The sequence below is a fragment of the Erithacus rubecula genome (genome assembly GCF_903797595.1).
Source record: "Erithacus rubecula genome assembly, chromosome: 17".
In the NCBI taxonomy this organism is placed as follows: domain Eukaryota; kingdom Metazoa; phylum Chordata; class Aves; order Passeriformes; family Muscicapidae; genus Erithacus; species Erithacus rubecula.
Window position 1 is genome coordinate 5,106,729 of NC_136669.1, and position 22,448 is coordinate 5,129,176.

The 22,448-nt window shown below is 38.8% G+C and overlaps 1 protein-coding gene across 5 annotated transcripts in view; it reads left to right on the top strand.

Annotated features, from left to right (window-relative positions):
- SDK1 (sidekick cell adhesion molecule 1) overlaps positions 1 to 22,448 on the top strand; it is a 384,435-nt gene that overhangs the window by 108,525 nt on the left and 253,462 nt on the right. For all 5 annotated transcript variants that reach the window (XM_079320405.1, XM_079320404.1, XM_079320403.1 and 2 more), the window contains 2 exons: positions 3,875 to 3,981; positions 7,864 to 8,011. In XM_079320405.1, coding sequence (XP_079176531.1) covers positions 3,875 to 3,981; positions 7,864 to 8,011 — 255 coding nt within the window. The remainder of the gene's footprint in view (positions 1 to 3,874; positions 3,982 to 7,863; positions 8,012 to 22,448) is intronic.

The window sequence follows — 22,448 nt, forward strand, 5'->3', positions numbered from 1 at the left end:
ATGAACAGCAAGCAAAGGTTACAACTCCAGCCCTGCAGGTGTGCTAGGCACTGGGAGATGACATTTCATGGTATTAGGAGAAACCTGAGTAAGAACGTGTGATATTTTGAAATAAGACCAGAGTGCCATGGTATTTCTTAAACAAGTGGATATCCCAATACAAAATTGGAATTTTACTGTGTGTGGCAGTGTGAGTGTGAGCCAGTTATTGGAACACCTTTCCCAAGCTGTGTGTGCACGTACCTGCAGTCAGTCCCTTGTTTCTTATATTCCATTTAATTTGTCCTTGTGAATGTCAGGTCATGATTCAAACCCTATTTATTAATTCTGCATTTTTATACTGTTCTTATTTCTATTTCTTATTAAAAGATCTGGCACAGAGGAAGGTGCTGGTTTATGATAATAAAATAATATTGATAGAAAATGTTAATTTAGAAATTGCATCCCGACTGCTACACCACAGCCAGAGACTGGCTAAACAGGATTTTGATTCTATAGAAATGCAAAGCTTTAAGCTTCCAAAAAATGGCATAGGTGCATTAGGATGAATGAAAGCAAGGAAAATATATGCTCAGACATAAAAATTCCAGTTACAAAATTCAACCTTTGACCCCATAACAGTTTGCTGTGCAGTTCTCTTGGGTAAATAGTCTGTTTAAATGCACGACTCTTCCCTGAGTAAGTGACTTCTGCTGCAATTTGAATCATCAGTCAAAGATTTTTGGTAATTGATATTACTTAGTGTGTCCCAGTTAAAATAATGTCTATATGGTAACAGGCTGAAAATACATTGTTATAACAGCCCAAGTGAGTAAAGACCTAATTGGAGTCTTTGCATTGTGACATTGGTGACCCTGAGTGAGCAGCTTCTCTTTGTCTAACGAAGCTCGTTGTGTGCTCAGCCTGCCTTTTACAGTGACTGTGCATACACCACTTTGTGTTAAGAATTTATAAAACAAGCTTATAAATTCTTTGTGATCTGAGATCCACCTTATGAAAACAAATCAATGCTGCTGACTGCAGGAGCCATTTTGGTCATGACTGTAAGTTAAGAGACTTTAATGTTCAGGCAGTGTCTTTTTTCTGTTTTCTTTTTTTCCCTCCATTTGTTTTCTTTTGAATTAAGTTCTGGACCAGGTATGTCTGTCATATTTGCTTTTGTGGCCTGAAGATATTGATTTATTGGAATTTAAGAAACTAAGGTCATGTCTAAGCAGCCAAACACTTTCAACCAAAATCCTTAAAAGTATTTGGATTGGACACATTTCAATTTTCTGTGTTTTAAAAGTTAGACCAGTTGATCCCTAAGTCTTTTGTTAAAAAGCTTGAGTAGATAAAAAGTAACATGAATATCTAATAAAATACACTTAGCTTTAATTCTGTATCCATAATCAGGACTATTAAATCCCATAGCCTATAGCTTTCCTTCTAACTCTTAGGGCATTTAAAATTAAAATGAGGGTTTAAATTTTAGATTAGGAGTGAAGTGCAAGAGTTGGCTGGGATTTCTCCTCAGGTGGCTGATGCCACTCCCTCCTGGAGCACTTTGCAGAGGGGTGATGGAGCACATCAGGCTCAGGGAGACTCCCCTTGCAGCTTCTTTTTTCTGCTTGTCACTCCCCATCTCTCTGCAGAAATGTCCCCAGCTCCAGGTTCTGCTTGACTGTGCCATTCAAAATGAGGGAAAACTCGGGGCTGACTTTCTAAAGTCCTTGCAGGCATCCCCAGAAACCTCAGGGAGCCTTCCTGGCATCTCTGCAATGGAAAGATTTGTCTCCAAAATCTGAGCATAGACAAAAATAAAGCAAAATTCTGTCTTGTCACTGTAAGGAATTGTATGAACCTTTGATTTCAGTTCATTCTGGGGAAGAAAGTCTTATTTAGAGCTTAGAAAGCCTATTTATATCCCTTCTTGCAGGTCAGAAAGCAAGTGGAATGGGAAAACCATAGCACAAAAAGCAGTATCAAGGCTGTTAGGTCAATAGAAAACTAGGTTTTAAAACAATAATAAGACATATGAGGTGCTTAAAGACTGTTTAAAATTGTAAATAATGGAATCAGAAATTCCATTAATATTTATTCCTTGCCCAGGTATGCAATTTTCAAGTTAGTCTCCAACAGAATTAACACATGTCCTATCTCTTTTTTCCACTTCTGTTATTTAATTCTTTTAATTTTGCTTGCTGTACCTGCACATTATACCCAGTAGGTCCACTGAGAATCCAGCTGCTCCAGGTTTTGGCTGCCTTGGAACTTCCAAGGTAGATGGGATTTTCACTGTAAATTTTTAAAAGATTTTCATTTCTTCAGGCAACATGTTAAGAATGTTTCCTGATGAAACTTTAATAAGTCAGAAAAGAAAACCAAAGTAGGACACTTCTGATCTAATTGATTTGTTTTGTCCTGTTGGTAGCAAAACTAACTCTGCATTACTGTCCTAGTACAGATGAATACTTGGGAAAGAGACCTTTAATTTTGGCTTTACTTAATAGACAAGGCATTAGCCAAGTAGGACGCTAAATCTTTATGGGAGAAAGAAAGATCACAAATGTATAACTGTTGGGTAAAAAGAACTGTAAAAATTAATTTCCAGTATTTGTCAGAATTTTAAGTTCTTTTTTTAATTTTTTTTTTCTTATAATGATGTTTTACAACAATCTTCTGCCTGGCAGAGAAGGAAATGATTTTGTAAGGATCTAGGGAAGCCTTCTGTCCTATTGATTTCTATCCTCTGCCTTGTATTTTCACCTGTTCTCTCACTCCATTCCCCATGGTGAGGCTTGTCAGGCAAGAGGAAACAACATTCCTGTTTCAGAGTCATTATTTGTGTGCTCCCATAAGAGCACAGGTTGGAATCTTCCTTTTCCTGCTGGTGCCAAGTGCCAGAGCCACAGGAGGGGATGGGGATGTGTTTCTGGCTCCTGAGGAGGTCACAGCAGTGACCAGAAGAGGCCACAGAAGTCCCAGCCCATATCCATGGGCAGCTCCTGGAAATCCCAGGGATGTTGGCTCTGGTTTAGTGCCCTGTGCTTGGTGCTGTAACCCATTTGCTGGGGTCTATTTTGTGATGCCTCCTTTGTTTTACACTCCCTGATCCTGTTCAGGCATTAAGCTCTGCATGTGGGGTGTGTACAGTAGATTTGAGTCTAAGAAGAAATGTTTTCTTTTAGTGGAATTAAATTTTGAAGATTAAAATTCAGCAGTTTTCCTTTTCCTTATCTTCCATAAAGACTTTCATTAATCCTGCCATAATATCTCCTGAAGGTGACTGGGGGAATATGTGCTTGTGATTAATGTTTGTTTAATGCAGGATTATCTCTATTATTCATGTGTGTTATTCCCATTAAAACTGTGCCTATCAGCTCATTTTCATGTTGAGCAATCAGATGTAGCTGAATGAGGAAGGTGAGATTAGTGGACTGAGTGTCTGTTTGAAGGGCAGAGCAAACACAAAGTACAGCACACAGTGGCACTTCCAGGATTCCTCTGAGTTCCAGTGGTCACACAGTGGAGCTTTCACTGCAAAGCTTTGATATTTCTCATACCTACACTTAGTCTTCTTGTGGCTCCTCTGAACTAATCACCAGCTTTGCCTTATGAATGAAGGCAGAGGAAACTAGGGAAAAATATTTAAGGTCGTCTTTCATGTGAATTTTTTATATACTTGGCATCTATCATATGCAGAACTGAAGACTGAAAGGTATTTCATGCATTTCATGTCAGCTGTTTTTTAAAAAAATCTGCATATAACAGGCAATATTGTAACCAAAGAGATGACACAAGAATGCTGTTTGTAAGAAAAATTACAATAAGCATTTAAAACAAAGTGTAAGCCAGGAAGAAGTGCTCTCTAATTGTGCCTTTTGCCCTGCAGGTACATCATCCCAGCTCTGCAGAGGGCTGATGCTGGATTCTACCAGTGCATCGTGAGGAACAGGATGGGGGCACTGCTGCAGAGGAGATCTCAAGTCCAAGTGGCATGTATGTCTGAGTGGGGTCACTCTGTGACTCATCAGCTTCTTTTTGGGTAAAAAAGATGATGTATGATAACATCTGTCAGTCTGAACAGGTGTTAGATATCAGGTTTAACAAATTTTTAAATTGCTGCCTCACAAGAAGTTTCACATTTCATACTTTCATACTTCAGTTATCATCTGGAAGCAGCTCAGAGCAGTGCATCACTGAGTCTTTGAGCTGTTCAAAGCCATGAAAATGAGATTGTTTGGAGATATCTGCAGAATGAGAGAACTGTTACACCTTATGGAATTAAGGAAGGCCACTCACAAAACTATCAAAACTATCACAACTATCAAAACAACAGCAACAACAATAACAACAAAAAGTCTAGAGAAAAGCAGCAGCATCTGAAAGGTGGGGATAGCACCAGGAAGATTTCACATAGTAATCCTTGTGGTACAAAATTAGCAGTTTTACAACAAAATTTAAAAAATCTGCTCTCAACATCTTTCTGGAGCAAACCAGCACATCCCCCCTCCAGTGTTTGCCCCACTTCAGTTTGGACTTCACAGAATTTTTGAAATCCAGCTGCCATTTGGAAAGGTTAACTTGGTTTTCTCAGGTGTTTGTGCTAGAACTGTGACATAAAAAATTATCAGTTACTCTTGATTTCCTTTTTTTCAGTTAACATATAGAAAATACAACTCAAGTAACTTTTTTTGGAAATAATAATAAAATTAGGCCTAATTTTTTTCCAAAGTAAAAGCATAAAGTAAATTTAAATAGACAGATTTGTGTGCTGTGTCTAAGTCTCATACATGGATTGAATTTCTCCTCATCAGGGTCAGTAACTGGGAATTCAGTAGTAAATGTCACTTGATAAGCAGAATCTAGAAAAACTGAATTATTTATTACATACCAAATTTGAAGGAACTGATTCAAGTTAATCAGTATGTCAATGAGGGAAATTACTTGGAATTTCCTCTGTTTTAAAATAAAACCAGTTGCAAATGCTATTATGTAAGCTTTGGTATCGTGTTCATCAGTTTACTGCATTACAGTAGATTTTCTTATCTGTAATGTCAGTAATATCAGTAATTGGATGTTTGGTCTCCCTATTGTTTCAGAGCTGCTGGGAGCTGAATTAAAAATAAACTGCTGCTAAAATGGGGTTTTCCTTCCCTGACCTCAGCCAGCCCCTGCTGTCCACTGACCATGGCTCACTCTGACCTGGCTCAGACCTTTGCAAGTATTTTTCCAGACACTCCTCAGCAGTTTTAGTGAATTCTGTCAGGTCACAGAGGATCTACTGAAAGCTGCTGTGAGTGAACATGACTTTGAGTGAGGTGCAGGGCAAGCAGGGGGTTGAGCAGGGCAAGGGGAGGGTGAGATGCCTCTCCTTGAGCAGGAGCTGAGTGCCTCTGGAGCTGCATCTCCAGGTGTGGCTTCAGGGGACAAAGGCAGTGGGAGCAGTCCCAGGGAAAATGTGCCCATTTCCTCCTGCACCCCACTCATCATTCCCACTCCTGCACTGCAGAGGAGCTCACTCCCCTGTAGGCCCAGCAGGAAAATGTGTTTGAGCAGCTGTGGGCTGGGAGACTCCTCCAAAATGTCTCAATGAGCAACAGTTCTTTTGTTGGGCTGTTCAGGTTCTCTCCCAGCTCCTCTGTCAGCTCCCAGCCCAGCTGTGCAAGCAGTTGTACAGTGCAACAGCAATTCCTGGGCAGTCCTGGTGGCTGCAAGATGAGAGACACAGGAATGCTTTTCCTTGATGCTGCTGCTAAAGAATTCTGTCCCCAGAAATGGCAGCTTTATTCCCCTCTGAAGAAGGGGGAAGGTTTGCAATGCAGAGTTTTGTCTCTGCAAGCTGGTTTGTGTGTGTTTGGCTGTTCTGGAGACAATAACAAATCCAATTTTTTACTTTGCTTCAGTTTTAGTTTTCCCCTCATTTAATTTGTAGATCTGCATTGCTGAGCGAGGCTAAAAGTTTCTCTCATATCTATCTGAATGAAGCAGTCTATGTATTAATTAATTTATTCATTTATTTTTACTCATAAAGACACTGAGGCAAAGCAAACCAGATCCTGTGGGATTTGGGAGACCTTTGGTCTTGAGCCCTTGTGACATAAATGGCTCTGTAGTGAAACTGCCAGTCAGATTTGCACTTTATTGCTGTAGATCAAAGTGTTCTACAGGTTTTAAATATCCTCTTTCTCCTTCACTCAGGGTAGCTATTGGTGCCACGTGATTGTTGTGTCTTTTAATGGTTTTGATTTAAATTAATTGATTTAAGCTGTGTGGATGTAGTGAAGTTCCTGATATTTTATCATATATTGCTTTTTGGTTATTCTTCAAAATACCAAAAAGCAATGTTCCAAGGGGCTAAAAACATCTTAGCTACTCATCAAAACTTCTGAGGAATTGGATTTTGGTCTTTTAACTCAGAAAGATTCACAAGAAATGCTATTTTTGCCAGTGAGCAGAGGATGCTTCCCAATGCACTTCAACTCAAGATCTCTAGTGAAAAATTGAAACGTGTAATTATAATGGCACTGAGAAAGATCTGAGGTGTTTTCCATGTCCTAGATGTCTGAAGTAGCAGAGAACTTGTTAAATAATTTAAAAAATATTCTCAATACATGCTAACATATTACTTAACTGAATGGGAACAGATATTTGTGAGAAAACTGCTGAGTAAATCTTAATTACAGGATGGGCTTAAAAACTCCTGGATTGTGAAAACTAAAATAATCATACGACAGTGAAGTTAATTAGATCCACCTCCACAGTTTGAAATTTCTTTTCAAGTAGCTGATCTGATTACAGTTGTAAGGAATCTGGAGCAGCAGAGGAAGTACAATGCTGATTATGTCTGAATAAATAACTTGAGAATCACAAAGATGATTAAAGCTTCTTTAAAATACCATGTGTTTTTAATTTCTGCTCTTGTTCTGTCTCTTCTCATCTCCTGCCGTTCACAGACCTGATAGTACTCATTTCTTTCTGTGTCCTTTGCAGAACCTGTAGAGAACCCCATTGTCCTTTAAAAAAAAAGGGAATTCAGTGACAGAAGGTAGAATAGTTCTCTGTTGTGTGTGTGTGTCAGTTTCCTAGTTTAAATCAAATTAAAATGCAGACAAGTTCTTTGGAGGGTGAAGAAGTAAGAGCCTACAGCCCTGTTCATTTTAATGGATAAGAATGCAGTACAAAAGGCAAAAACAAGAAAAAAAAAACACAGTGAATTTTTCCAAAGTCTCCCCAGATACATGAACTTGCCTGTGAAATAAAGCCTGAAGAGGCAGAAGTTCTCCAAGGGTAGTATAATTTCTTCCATTAAAATTTTTGTTAAAATTTCAATTGACATTGAAATGTTGTGCCAGAGGAGCTGATGGCCCCCAGCATGACCTTGGGATTCCAGGATCATTTTGGGATCCCTGCCTAGGGCTGACTCTTCACTGGCCTGGCTGCAGTGGAAGAGCTGCTTGTCTGTTTATGTAGCTGTGGATAAAAAAACAAAAATATGACCAAGGAATGGACACATTTGTATATACCATGAGCATCCCTTTGAATTTAATTTTTATTGTTAAGGATTTATCTTAAAAAAAGCTCCAACCAAATAAAAAAACAAAACAAAGAAACCTCTGTAAAGATGTCATTTTCAGTAAAACCCCTCAGTTATTGCCCAGGAGCACAGGGGCCATGCAGGGCTGCTCGTGGATGCTCTGCCTGTGAGCACCAGCAGCACTGGGGCTCCCTTCCAGCTTTGTGTAACCCAAAATCCAATCCAGTGTCCCATGGCTAATTATCAGTGCCAGCTGGGAAACACAGTGATCTCTCTGTCCCCTGAAAAGAAATGGGGAGAAAGGCAAAACTCCTCCTTTTTTCTCTCTTTTTTTTTTTTTGCAGACATGGGAGATTTCATGGACACAGACCAGAGAAAAACAGTGACTGAAGGACAAGCTGCTGTTCTGAACTTCCCACACATCCTCAGCCATCCTCAGCCCCAAGTGACGTGGTTCAGAGACGGGCACAAGATTATTCCAAGCAACAGAATGTAAGTCAATTTAAAGCTCAAAATACACCCACCCTAAAATATGATTAATTATATTTGATAACACAGCTTACATTTTAAGTACACTAATTAAGGTTTAAAGAGAATAAAGTAGTCGTGTTCATACCGAGTTTGAGATAAATTACTATTTTAAGACTGTCTCTGAACTTCTGAAGCAGTTTGACAAAATAATTCATGTGGTTTTAATGGTCCTGGTGCAGCATAAGGGGCTGGATGTGCAGAATGTCTGAGCTTCCTTCACGCCATTCATTTCCATGATACATTTTGGAAAAAGGAATGTTCATCTCTCAATTATGTTTACTTGAGTGCACTTAGTGAATTCTGAGGTTTTTTACTTTTTTTTTACACATGAATCTGTGGGGTTGGTTGCAAGGTTATGCTTAGTTCTATTTTCCTCACAGTAAAATTTCAGATATTGTTTATTCTTTTCATTATTTTTTAGCCAACAATGACAGTTTTATTTATTTTTCACTAATTAGCAGCTCACCCCTAATGACACAGTACTTGTACTTTGATTAGTTATTATCTCAAAGTGTGATCATTTATTCTTTTCTGAAGCAGTTATGAAGCCACCCCATGCTTTTATCTGCACAGTTGCATTCAGAGATTGAAGGACTTGACTGTAACATTAAAAAATGTGGATTAAATCTTGCCTCATTTCTTAGAAAGCTGTTGAAATTCCAGGACTGTTGCTGGTTGGTTTTTAACTGTGCATTACATTTTAGTGTGTTCAAAGGCATAGATGTGCTAGCAAATGATGGTAATGGGATATTGCTGTGTTCCAGCAGTCCTGAGGCTTTAGGGTTCACATTAGAAAGGGAAAAATTCTCTTAAATTTGAATTTTGCTCATCTGTACAGTATATTTTATTGCTATGTTTCTTTTCAAAACCTGAAAGCTGGCATTAGAGTAGCTTTGAAACTGTTAAAATTAGTATTGCAAGGATGTGAAGAAACAATGTAATAATTTATGAATAATTTAATAGTAATTTGATGGGAAACAGCTGGAAGATGAAACAATGGGTTCCTGGGCAATCTCTTGGAGAGAGCTAAGTGACAAATTCTGAGTTATTAACCATTAAGGATCTTCTTCCTCCACTTGTGCCACATTACAAATTTTGTGTTGATGCTGAGAATGCACAAATCAGGGATTTGCAGACAGTGACAAGGCAATATTATCCTGATATCTGGGAGTTTCCTGGGAACCCTCACAGGGAACAGAGCAGAGTGAGCAAGGCAAGCCTGAAGTGCCTGAAAATTGCCTGAATTCTCTTACAGTTTGGGAAAATTCCAAGTAGAGATGTGTATATCATGTATTTGTTAATACAAAGATCCTGATTCCCACCTGCTGTGCTTTCCTCTTGCTCTTACCCCATTAAGATTTCTGGGGTGAAATCCCCTGTAACTGTAATGAGCTTAGAAATGGGAGAACTGCAGGGGTGAAATACACCTCAAGGTTTCCATATAAATTCCATTTCCCTGGTCAGAAATTCTGTCTAAAAGGAAGATTTGAGGACATTTTTCTGGCCTGTGTAGGAATCTCTGAGCACTTCTGCAGCTGAAATGCCCATGCTGGAAGTGTGAGCCTCCTCAGAAGTTTGATAGATGGTGCATAGAGAGTCTGATACTTTCAGGAAGTGACAGATTTATGGTACACACACCAATCATCAGAGCACTCTGTGTGCAGTAGGTCTCAAAATACTGGAAAAACCAGAGAGCATCCATTCACATCTTGCTGTCCATGAGATCTGGAAAGTAAATATGGCAACCCTATAAATACAGGAAAGCTGAGAGCTGGAGAGGATGCATATAAAACTGTGAGAAAGGGAGAAACATCTTATGGGAGCTGTTTCTTACCTGTGCAGCAAGTTGTGCATTCCACACGTTTTTTGTGCACCAGGAGGTATCAATTTCCCTGATCAGTTTAGCCAGTGATCCAGTTAGGCTGATGCATCAATCTCACTGGATCTGCTGCTAAACTGATCAGGGAAATTGATACAACCACCTTGTATGATGCTCTTTAATCTGATTAAAAGTACCTTATATTGCTAAATCAATATAAAGCTTTTTTAATGCTCTTAAACAAGCTTACAATGATTTGGCTGAATCAATCAGCCATAATTTCATGTGTCAGCTGTAATAATGATTTCTAGGAGTGAGATTGCTGTGGTGCATGAGGAGTGAGGACATAAACAGTTGTAAAAATGGAGAGAATAGTGGTGGTTATGGTGAAATTCATTCCAAGAGTTGGTTGAGTTAAGTCTTAATTTGCATGTACTTAACACTGCACCATTTTTATGCCATAAAAATGTTCCTCATGTTTGTGTGCATGGATTCATCTCACTGATGTGGGAACAGAGTTGTCCTTAGGTGAGAGGTACAAAAGATCAAAAGTAAGACTTGTTCTGAGAATAAAAAATGAGAAATTCTTGAGATGTTTCAAGGAATGTCATTTAATTTGCTCTGCACTAAGGCTCCCCTAGCAGCTTTAAGATGGTAAAGGCTGATGTATTTCTCCTTCCCTCTGTACCAGTGTTTAGGACACTTATGGGGAGGGGCCCTGTCAGCTATTCAGCATCTCTGGGCAACCTGTGCCAGGCCCTCACCTCCTTCATCAGGGAAGATTTCTTCCCTATATCCACCTTCTTTTAGTTTAAAACTACCCCCTCTTGTCCTATCAGTGTGCCCTTGTCAGTTGTTCAGGGTGGGATGGAGGAAAGATTCAGTGAATAGCTCTGGTTTCATCTTTTTTTAGGTCCTACTCTGAGAGTGTGCATGGCTGTGACATTTTCTGGGAAAAAGTTTCCTTTGGGACACAGGCAATTTTTTTCAAACTGCACACTTTATTTAATTTAACTGCTGATTTTACTCATAGTGGAATTTTGCAGCAAATAAGCACATATTAGGACCTATCCTAATGGTGTTGGTAATATTTTGTTAAAGCCTCCAGATAAAAACAAGAATAGGATGACAAGTTGCTCTTAAATGAGTGGGCATGTAAAGTCAACAAATCCCTGTATAATACATAAATGTGAAGCAAATGGCCTGCACATACTCCTGGGGTTGGTGTTATAGTTTCTGACTTAAGGCAACTAACAAATCTGCAGCAGGACATGATGGTGTGTGTTTAAAAATTAAAGTCCTAAAAACCACTGTCATGCCCTCCTTGCTTAGAGCAGTGTGTGTGTACATTCATTTCAGTTTTTATGCATTCTCTATCACCAAAACCTCAGCCTGGTATTTTCAAGAGGTGTTTCTAAAATAGAAAGAACCTCTGTATGTGCTAGAAAAGTATGAAGTGTAGAATTGGAGAGGAGACCAAAAGATCAAGAACAACAGTAAATGAGCAAGGAGAAGAATTAGGGTTTGAGGTGTTTGTTATTATTCTACATTCCCCAAGAAGTTCTAGAAGAGACTTCACATTACACCCAGACAGATTAATTTCCAAATACACCAGCAGAGAAATGTGGAGTTACAGCTGCACTGTTATCCAGGGTCTTGACTGATGGGATGATTCTGCCCGTTTCCCTGCACATCTTACCAAAACCAGCAGCTCTCTAAAGGTGACTGCATCAAAAGAAATTGCTACTCTGGGATATCAAGTATTCTGCTTGCCTTGCCTGCCTGTACTTCATCAGGTTTAAAAGCAAAGCGCATTCAACTTTCTTTACACGAGCACAAACAGTACCTTGGAGAGGCACAAAGGACAGTAGCACCATCAAAGTCTACAATTGACTTTCACTTGTGGCATTGAGGAATTAAATTCTTAGTACTCTTAGAGGATTTTTTACCTTTCTCTAAGTGAAGCACTTTTCAGAGAAAACGTTCATTCCAGCCATCAATTCATTTAATTCACTTTCTTTGAGAAGAAAACGTCTATGCAGACATTGCACTGTCTTCATTAACTTCCTCACAGTGAAATTGCTTTTCCCCATGTAAAGCTGTACTTAGATGAATATTAAGTCATGTTTTTTGACAGTGGAGTTATGTCTGACACAAAACAGGAAAGTTCATTTTTGGTGTGTAAAGGCACCTTTGGGGTCCCTTTCAGCAGGATGAACATTTAGTCAATTAACTCCTGAGGAACCAAAAAACTTCAAATAAAGCACTTCATGCCCTTAGGCAGGGATGCTGAATTGCATTGCCTTCAGGTACAGGTGGGTTAATATCTGTGTTTTGCACTCAGATCACTTGGATGCATTTGGTCATTATTAACTCTTAGAGACTGAAGTTGCTGGCAGACTGTGGAAACTTAAATACATTAATCACAAGCAACTCTCTCATGACTTGCTGTGGTTTTGAACACTCACAATACTTCACAAATAGACAAAGCTGGTGCAAATTTATTAGACATTTGTTAAAGTAAAATTGTAAATATATTAATGGCATCCTCAAAAAAAAAATAGCTAAGTAGCTAAGTAGGCTTTAAAAGATGAGAAAAATTAAAGCATCTAGGAATAATACATCAAATTTGGGCCTGATAATAGCATTAGATTAGGTTTTACTTTGATGATAGCAGCTGACTTAATGTGCCATGTATATATTTTTTCACTTTAAACCAAACACCACTTCATTTTTCTATGAGCAGTTCTAGTGGCACAGAGCATCTCCCTGCAAATACCAGCCTGTCATATAACTTAAGCCAGTTGCACATAATTACTTTTCACATACACTGGATAATACTTTCATTAAGATTGTGATGATTATCATTACTGAACAATAAATTCAGAGACTGTCAACTCTACAATATATTAGCTGAGATAATTTAAAAAATAAAAATTTGCAGATCTCCTGTCTCCTGGAATCATGGAGTGACACTTCTCAGCAATAAGATGTGAAAAAGCCCTATAATATTGGATTTATCTGCATGTGCCTTTCACAGGCTCCACATTAAGATCAGTACTTGAAAAAGAAGAGTATTTGGTAGAATTAAATGATTCCCTTAAACTAAAATTCATCACCACCACCACTGGTTAAATAATTAAATTTATTTAACCAAACTTCTGCACTGAGTGACTTCAGTTTGGAGGAACAGGCAGCACCAGGAATCATCTTCCCATAGTTTGAGTGTTATCCCCAAGGCCTGCATGGGTATGAAGGACTGTGGAGAAATCTCCCATCATCTCTTGGAGTGCTCAGTTTGAGGAGTCCTGGCACTGCCAGGGGCTGTGTGAGCATCACTGTCTGCCAGGGCTGCTGTGGGTACCACCGTGCTCAGCAGAGGGAAACAGCAGCACCCCAGGGGAAGCAAATCCCAGGATTATTTCCCAAAGCTGTTTGCCTTGTCTGGATCCAACCTCACTGCTCTCCTCTGTGCACATCGTTTGTTTGCCACAGGTTTTAAACAAATGTGTCAGAAATTAATGTGTTCAGACCCCTCAGCTGCCCGGGTTCGTTGTTGTTGTTGGGTTTGGTGGAGGGGAGGAAGGCTGAGGTGGCACCTGGGGACCATGGGATGCTCAGTGCAGAGTGGGTGGGAGCAGCACAGCCCCCCAGAGCTGGGAGAGGGACAGCAGGAAGAAAACATTGCTGCCAAAGAAAATGCCTTTTAGCAAGGCTCATTTGGAAAGGGATTCTTCCCAGGAGAGGCACTCGGGCTGATGAGATGAGAGGCACATTTTGGGATTTGACCAATATGTTTCATTACAAATTTGGACCACAAACCACAGAGGGTTTTGTAATGTATGTTTTTTTCATAAGCCAGGGGAAGTTGCTGCCATTATGGTAGTGCTGTAAAATCCATATCTTTGCTAGAAAAAAGTGGATGCTTGGAACTAATATTGTGTTTTAATGGGTCTCAGCTGCTCACAGTATCTTCCAGGACAATCTTCAGCAGCTGTAAATTTCAATAAAACTTCAAAGATCACTGTCTAGGAGGAAAATCTGACTGTTGGATATTGTTTTTCCTAGGATGATCACATATAAAGAACAAAATCATTTTATGTGCTGCTACCCTTATTAATCATAGATTTGGAATTTGTAAAACAGAGGCAATGGAAGTGTCACTAGAAGGAAACCTTTCTTGCACTAAGTATGATTTACTTATCACAGCTTGCAGTGAAATTGATTTATGAGTTTGTTGCTTTCTGGGGACAAATGTACTTTGAGAAAGGAAATATGGACTGTGAAAGGAGTGTTAATAGCATTAGTCTTTGAAAGTGAATTATATACTATTTTTTAAAAATCACCCTCAATCTATAGGTGGGTAAATATGAAGACTCGTTGTCATCGTATTTTGAGGCTCACTTTTTGCATCTGCTGCATTTTCTAATCAGAACTACAGACGCTATTAGGGACAAATCATGAATATAATCCTTTAATAACTAATGTGCTTTTGCAGAAAACCATTTTTCTGTCAATCTTTGAACTACTCTGCCTACAAATGGAAATATTTTAATATGCAGCCAAGATAAGACTATTTAAAAGTGTCGCAGTCATTCTTAAGAGCAAATATGCAAAAGAAAACTATTGCTTTGTGCTTAAAAAGTAGCAATTGTTCACAAATCCCCAGGAACAATTTATCTCCTGTGGTCCCTCACATATCTCTGCCTTTATGGAAATAGATGCAAAATACTTGTGATTTATCAAATATAGCAAAAGGTAATGTCCTGTGTTTACCAGTCAACTTTTATTAATCAAAACCGACTGAAGTAAAATGTGTCTGTCATTACTTCTGGCTCTGTACTATAAAAGATTGTTAATTTTCTTTCTATGCAGGAAAGGACAAATTCTATCTTGCCTCACGGTTCCAGTGGATTTTTATGTGATGTGAAAAGGTGCTAAGACATTTAAGTTTGTAGCTTTAAGATACAGGTTTATGTGAAATACTTTAAGAGCCTTTCATTTTGGCAGATTTACTTTTATAGCAAAAACTGCTGTGTGATTCAGGAAGGAAAAAAAAAAAAAAAGCAAACCCCAAAACCACAGAACCTGGCACTCTGGGGATGTATTGTGGCTTTTGTGGTTGATTTGCATCAAGTCTACTTTGTTAACAGTATTCAACTTGAATTTAAAGAATTTGCTACATGGGAGCAGTTGGACATTAATGAGAGCTGCAGGGAGAGGCTGGGCTGGCAGCCTGTGCCTTATCCCAGGTGCCCAGAGTCAGAGTGGAGCTGCTTTCTGCTTAGCCTTCCCCAAACAGCTTCCAAATGAATTTAAATCCATAGCAGGCATTCTGTCTGCTGTTCATGGGTCAGTCTGATGTGTGAGAGGAGGCATTTTTGGCTCTGGTGAAACTTTGCGAAGGCATCTTGCAACTAGAAGTGAGAAAACACTTGAATTCTGCCAAAATTTGTGTGAAATCTATTTATCTGCTGCTCGTTAGTGCTACCTTTTATGTCTTAATACACACCTGGGGCTGTTTTTATGTATTGCACAAATCCCTTGTTTTACATGAAAGGAGCAATTCTAGACAAGGCAAATGTTTATTGGGTGGGCACAGCCATCACTTGCTCAGCTTCACTCTCTTTGCTTTTCTTTCTAAATTCCCTCTTTGCTTTTCTTTCTAAATTACCTCTTTGTTTTTCTTTCAAAATTCCTGTCCCTCAATTGGGGAAAGAGTGGGATAGATCAACCAGGGCAGAGGTAAAGGATAAGGAGTGGAATCCTGGAGGAAATCTCTTCCTTCCCTCACCTCTCAGCAGTGCCAATGTCCTGGGAGTCTGGACCTCACTTTTCCTTAGTTTCTTCCCCAAAAAATCCTGCTGAACTTCTCAACCCAAACTCTCAGCAAACCCCCTGAACTGCCACTCATCCATCCCAGACCTGTGTCTCCTCTGGAGCTCCCCTGCAGTCTCTGGAAAACTGAACATTGCCAGCATTTTATTTCTGTTTGTTGTGGCTTATTTGAAGAATCAGGACCTAATGTGTCATTGAGAAATAACACAGAAGAACAAATATCCAGCAATTTCAAGCTTGTATGTGCCTGGCTCCTTGAATTCTCAGAATTGAGGTCTAAAGGAGACCTTACTTAGGAAAAGCAGTTGAAAGCACAGCATCTAAGGGCTGTACAACAACATTTTTTGTATTTTTTTTTAAAACCTCAAAGCCTATTCACTTTATAAAATGGGGTTTTGCTAGATTTCACTCAATGATTTTTCAAGAAACTGCATTTGCTGTTGTCATTCAGCAGCCACAAGCATTTGCAAGAATTTCAACAACTCTGCTGCTGCCTGCCAGCTGCCATGTGTTCCTTCCCTGCTCCCTGCATAAAACCTCCCTACAAGAGGACTGCAATACTTTCATAGTAATCACTAGTTCAAATCACTGATTATTTTAAAACATCAAATCTCATTTTTGGCAATCCATCATCTGTTTCCATGGGAACTGAAACTGGCCTCAGCATCCACAAGAAGCAGAGTTTATTGGGATACTTACACATTTCAGTGGCTGTTGTTAGACAGCTGCATTTTCTGTTTACCCAACAGATATTGCTGCAACAACCTCATAATACACTTTAAAAATTCCACATACATTTCATTTTTATGCATTTATGTCTTTATTCATATTTTTCACAACTTAGCAGAAATATTATGATGGGGGAGAAGGAAATGCCAGTAATTTCCATCATATGCAGTCAATATTGGATGTTTCCATGCAGTGCCTTTACTAGTGTTTTAACTAGGGCTGTGACAAAAAAGAATGGAAAAATGCTCCATTAAAAATAGGTGGAGGATCCACTTTTCAGGTGCAGCATTGTCCCTAGGTAGTCTTATCCCAGAGTTTCTGCTTTCCAAAGTCTGATTTCCTCCATACCTATTGTCCCAGAATGATCATTTCCCCAGTCCTGCAGCTCATCTTTCTGCTCCAGAACTCAAATTCTCCTAATTCTTGCTATTTCACCAACATTTTTAACCCCCATTGATCAAATCAGCAAGGAATAACAGTGTGGATTCAAAAATGTTGTTTTGCTGTAGATATATGTGGAGTATTTCAGTTTAAAAAGGAGTAACTGGGCAAGAAAATGAGTATAGTATTGATATGAATATGTATCAGCATTTTTTTATCTTCTTCCAACTGCTTTAGAGTGGAAATCATTATTTTGGAGTCTGGCATTATTTTGGTTCAGAAGTGAGGCAGTCATTTAAGACAAATCTCAAATCTTGAAAAACTGTTCTACTCACAGGCCTTCTATCAAATGAACAAATCTCATCTTCTCCCATCTTCTCATACTGATTTTATCATCACAGGGGGAAGCTGGCTTACAAGGAAGCATTTTGGGGCAAAATAGATCATATTTACTAATAAACATGCTGGAATTAAATTCAAGATTATTTGTCTTGCAAAACAGGGGAGACAGGGAACCATTACATGCTCCATCTAGTGCTGAGGTGCAAGGGGAGAAATGCTGATTTTTCCAGGCTCCCACATGTCCTCTAAGGAGTTTCCATTAACATGAAACATCTCATGAACTACTGCAGAATCTGGCAAAACTGTTTGACAGCTACTAGAGCATTGGATCTTGATTCAGTTCAGATAAATTAACTATTTAATAAAGGGACTCAGTTTCCTGATTTGTTGGGTGACCCCCAATAAAAGGACTTCTAATTCTGCTGCAAGTCTTGTATCTTTGGTTGTGTCCTCATCACAAACTCTCTCTCCCAGATCTAACATGGGAAGAGGTTTCATGGAAATGCCTTGAAAATTCTCATTCTTGCACCTTTCTGTGCTTTTGCAGGGCTGATCTCAGATCATGTAATCACTGGTGCAGTATTTACCACAAAAAACACTTTCTAAAGAAAATACCTGCCCTCACATCTTTGTGTCAGAGCATTTATCAATAATCTGTTCACCTTTAGCATAATTATGAACAATTCAAGCTATATTTTCACACAGATGGATTTTTCTGCACTCATATGTAGTTAAAACTAGATGAATAATTGTTAAGAAATGGCAGAGGGTGCACAGCAGAGATTGAGAGCAGAGAATATTGTACAGCTTTGCTGGGATCTAGATCTGGTACTGACTACACCCAGCTCTGGTTTTAACGGCATTATTTAAACCAGCATTATAAATTAGTTTATTTTAAAGGATTTTTAATTTGTTTTAGAAGAAGCAGTGAAAATACCTTGAAGAAATCCTGTAAATAGGTCTTTATTGTATGTTGATTTAAATATCCCAACAGAAAAAATAAACTAACATGCTACTCATCATTTAATAACAACAGGTAGTTGGCAAAATCTCTTGTTTCAGAGAAATAAAGAGAAATGTCTCTTTAATATTAGAATGCCTGATAGCTTCTAATCCATAGCTGTCAGTGCTAATTTCACTAAATAAAAGACTTTATGGTGCCAAAAGGTTCACTAATCAAGATTCATAAAGCTACAATTCCAGTTGTCATCCTCTTGTCTCTTTGGGAAGCCACTTTCATACACAAAATAATTCCTGAGTGGAAAAAATACCAAGCATACAGTAGAAAATGGAGTGTGTAAAATGCACTTTGCTTTTTCTTGTGAAACTTTGAAGGTGATGCTGGATGGATGAAAGATCTGGACATCACGCCTGAATTTTTGAATTATTTAAGCAAAATTATTTCATCAGTAGGAAAATTTCTGATTGAGGATCAGCTTTCAGAGCTCTCTTTTCCTTGCTGGGAGGTTTCTGTCAGTGTATTGTGGGGTGTCTGAGTGCTGTCAGTTCCTCTGAAACCTGCTGCACCCCATGGGATATTCCCTTAATCTGCTCTGACACATCCTGTGACTGGTAGGTGTGAATTTCAATCATTTCTGTAGTAAAATACTCATTTTTATCAAATGCAGCACATTTTTGCTCATTCCATAGGTTTGTTTGAGGTGGCACAGATGGATTGCTCTACACCAAGAGCAAAGACAACTCATTTATTGGTGCACTTTGGTTTTTCTGTAGCTTGTGAGGTTAAAGAGCATCTGCACCATAAAAAGAGTCAAACAGCACAACAACAGATCCAAGCTACCCACCAGCTTCCAGGTGATTTCCTAACAATTTAGACTTTTTATTTTCCTAATACTTCATTTAAACCTCTGAAAAAACATAGTAATAAAACCTCCCCTTGTACAACATCAAAGCATTTTCCACAGGGTTACATTTTTACTCCCATGCAGATCTTATTAAGAAAAAAATCATCCATTGGGTCGTTCCTCAGATGCAAATGTCGAATCTTTTTTTTATTACATTGCAAAAGGGATTTACCAGAATTAAGAAAAGGACTCTGAGCTTGTGCTTTATAAATGCTAATATAAAATCTAGTATTTTAATAAGTTTTTTAAATTTACATTTTTGAGTTCATCGAGGGAGCTTTGAAGGCGCACCCTCTCCCTTTGACATTCACTTTCTGTTCCAACAGTTCCTACTCCTTTAATAGAGCCACACTTAAAAAGCTCTTTGTACTTTAATCTTTTAACCATTGCAGAGCGTCACAGAATATCTAGTTGCCCTCTGATTTACATCAGAATTGTCCTGAGCCATTCCAGTGTGTGCATGGCTCATCTTATTCTTTCCAAATTCTGCACAGGTTCTGCATCATGAATGACAAAAGGAAATTGTCTGGGGTTTGAGTTTTGGGTTCTTCAGGGTTTTTTTACCATGAGTTGTACCAGTGATGTGTTCAGTGGATTTACATAAATGTTCATTTGTCTATTTGCACTCAAGCTTTGGAATTTTTCAGCTCCTGGAAGATTTTCAAATCAAATGCTCTGGGTGCAGGTAACCACCTCTTTTTCCTTTGGATCATTCTGAGTTACTGTGCACACTTATCTTTCTGAAAGCTGAAATAATGGTAAAGGTAATGAAATCTCATGCTTCAGGGCATATGCTAATGCCTACAAATCTATTTCACATTTTGTGAGGTTAATTAGTTAATATGTGTACAGCATTTAGAACATAATTAATTTTAAATTTATGCCAAGAATTGCTACAGACTGATCATCTGTGGAACTCAAGAGTTAATTTCTTCTGTATACACTGTGGAAATGAAAAACATTAATTTTTTACATCATCTGTGTTTGTTACTGACAGATCATTTGTCCCACAAGACTAATGTCTGCTACATTTAGTTTGTTTAAAGAACAACTAATCCTGGTTAGTTGGATCATAAGATCACAGCTGTCTGATGAACTCTGGGAGACACTTGGAAATGTTTTGGATTCACACTCATCCTCCCACTGGGAACCCTCACAGTGCAGAGCAAGGGCTGCTTTTCTTTGCAAGGGTGATCTTCTGTCCACCACAAGATCAGAAGTGGCTTGAGATGGATGCTGCAAAATTTCCGGTGCCTGGAAAAGAGGATTTGTGTTGGGAAGATGAGAAGTGAAGCTGGAAGATATTTGTGTAGCAGAAGAATGGATGTTCACAGACAGAATTTGGAATAGTTGGGGTAGACTGGGGTGAGGAAATCAAACCCAACCAGCCTTCCTCCTGTACTCCTTCTGTGGAAATAGGGCTACTCTCAATGAACTGAGTAAATAAAAGCAAATAATAAAAAATGCTTTCAAAAACTTGCCCAGGGATAATAACCTTTAAAGGAAGGGCTGCACTGCTTTCACTGGTAATTTTAGTTTTTCTTTTTCAGGAGGTGCACATATCTTTGTTACTCAATCTGTGTGCATTTGCACTAGAAAAAAAGACATTAATATAAGATTTTATTATTTTTAATTAGTAAAATAGCTCAGAATAGGATTTGTAATTACAAATTGGCATCAAGTTGAAGTATGTTGAAACAAGCATTTCTCTACAAAGCTTGTTTTCACAGAGCCCAAAATGGTTGATACTTGCATTACATGTTGTGCTTGTTTGTTTTATGATTTTTCCTGGAACTATGTTTGCTGTCATTTGCAAACAAGAGAGATCAGTCTGTTATTTACTGAGGCTGAGTAAATCACAGAGTATTATCCAGTTAGGAGACAGTACACAGAGTAAGCAGATCAGGAAAATGTATTTCAGTGCCAGCTTCATTAAGTCGATAATCATCTCAATATATTCCCTTACAATTTCAACAATTAGTAGCCATAGTTTTCTTTTCATGATTATCTTTAATCAGTGTCACCAAAAAAAAAAAAAAAAAAAAAAAAATCCAAGAAGAATTCCATGGTAATTGGAAGCTTCCAGAAAAATGTTCTCAATGTGTGGAGCATTGCATCAAGCAGTCCCAGGACCCAAATGTGCTGGTTAGTTCTGTATTCAGAGGAGAGGAATTCATCCCAGGTGCTACAGCAGCAGCAGCTCACCTCTGAGGAAACACCTTCATTTCTGTCAGAAACCATATGTTCTTCCAAAAATATCCTGGTTCCCAGATACTCAGCAGCAGGACATGGCCACGTGCAGAGAGTGCTGGTGGCTGTGGTGGCCACATTAGGGTGGTGTTGGGATTTAGGATTCTGTCACTGCTTCTGTCCCCTGGCAGGATTGTGGGGAACTGCTCCTCTCTTAAGAGCACTTGGTGTGTTCTTAGCTTTGCTCACACAATGACTTTTGTGCTGGGGTTTCAATTTCAGTTTCTGCTGTTTTAGCCTAAGTTTCTGAAAGTGTTTTTTTGTTTTTGTTTTTTCACAAAATTTCTTCAGAATTTTTAGGAATAGATTAAAACAAATCAAAAAAGTTATTTACAGAACATAGAAGTAAAACATGAGAATGAGAAATGGAAGAAGTGCCCTCTCTCAAAGTTGCCCAGAAGTGGGGGCAGTGAGGGAAGCCTGGAGCTGGCTCTGCCCTGTGTGTGTCTCCTCCCCAGCCCCTGTAAATCCCCTGGACATGGTCACTCCCTGGCCTGACCCAGCCTGTGCTCACAGGGCTGCTCAGGTCAGTTTAGGACTGGCTGTACTGGGAATCCCTGATTGTGTCCAAAAGCCACTTCTGCATCTCACAGGGCTAAGCAGCTTGTGTGTTTTGAGGAATCTGGATATTCAGAATGATGACATTTGCTTCAGAAGCAAAATTCAACAATCCCAAACTTCCTATTCACTTTGTTCCTGTCTAGAGATGAATGAGAACCTGCTATTTCCTTTTTCATAAGTGTCTCATAATTGAAGTAAACAAATTTCCAAGGTGTCTAGAGTTGCACATACACATTAGTTTGGCTTGAATAGAGTAGCTGGATTCTTGATATGAATTTTCAGTGAGGAATGGAGCTCCATGAACATCTTTTGTTCATTCAGTGTAGCTACTCAAGGTATATTATTATTTTTAGTTGACTTATCGATTTTAAATAAATGTTTATGTGAGATAGAGTGTTACAGTATGTTTTGTAACGTGTCATAAAATTTGCTGAGAATCATCTGAATTGATCACACTCAGAGAGAAATACACTGATAGAGCGTTTCCATGGTGATTCCTTGTTTTTCTGATCATGTCTTTTAATTCTTTCTCTCTCTCTAATATGTTAGACAGGTTGTTCTTGCTGGAAGCTCATGGACTGCAAGAAGCTTCAGTGTTTTCTTGTGCTCCCTG